At 70.6% G+C, this 327-nt stretch overlaps 1 protein-coding gene across 1 annotated transcript in view; it reads right to left on the bottom strand.

The window, feature by feature from the left end:
* FOXE1 (forkhead box E1 (thyroid transcription factor 2)) overlaps window positions 1-327 on the bottom strand; it is a 14,566-nt gene that overhangs the window by 13,720 nt on the left and 519 nt on the right. The window contains exon 2 of the mRNA XM_010578166.1: window positions 7-318. Coding sequence (XP_010576468.1) covers window positions 7-318 — 312 coding nt within the window. The remainder of the gene's footprint in view (window positions 1-6; window positions 319-327) is intronic.

The raw sequence follows: 327 nt of genomic DNA, 5'->3' as shown, positions 1-327 counted from the left end.
CGGGGCGAAGAGGCGGCAGGGCGCGGCGGGGCGCTCGGCGAGGAAGGCCGGGTAGGTGGAGAGGTCGCTGCGCTTGAAGCGCTTCCTGCGGCGGAGGAAGGAGCCGCTCTCGAACATGTCGCGGGCGTGGGGGTCCAGCGTCCAGTAATTGCCCTTGCCGGGGCGGCCGGGCTCCCGCGGCACCTTGACGAAGCAGTCGTTGAGGGTGAGGTTGTGGCGGATGCTGTTCTGCCACTTGCGGGGGCTGTCGCGGTAGAAGGGGAAGCGCTCGGTGATGAAGCGGTAGATGCCGCCCAGCGTCAGCCGCCGCTCGGGCGCCTGCCCGAT

The sequence above is a fragment of the Haliaeetus leucocephalus genome, unplaced genomic scaffold, assembly GCF_000737465.1.
Source record: "Haliaeetus leucocephalus isolate CR32 unplaced genomic scaffold, Haliaeetus_leucocephalus-4.0 Scaffold605, whole genome shotgun sequence".
Classification (NCBI taxonomy): Eukaryota; Metazoa; Chordata; class Aves; order Accipitriformes; family Accipitridae; genus Haliaeetus; species Haliaeetus leucocephalus.
Note: the sequence above shows the minus strand (reverse complement) of the source record. Positions and strands in the feature narration are given on the sequence as shown.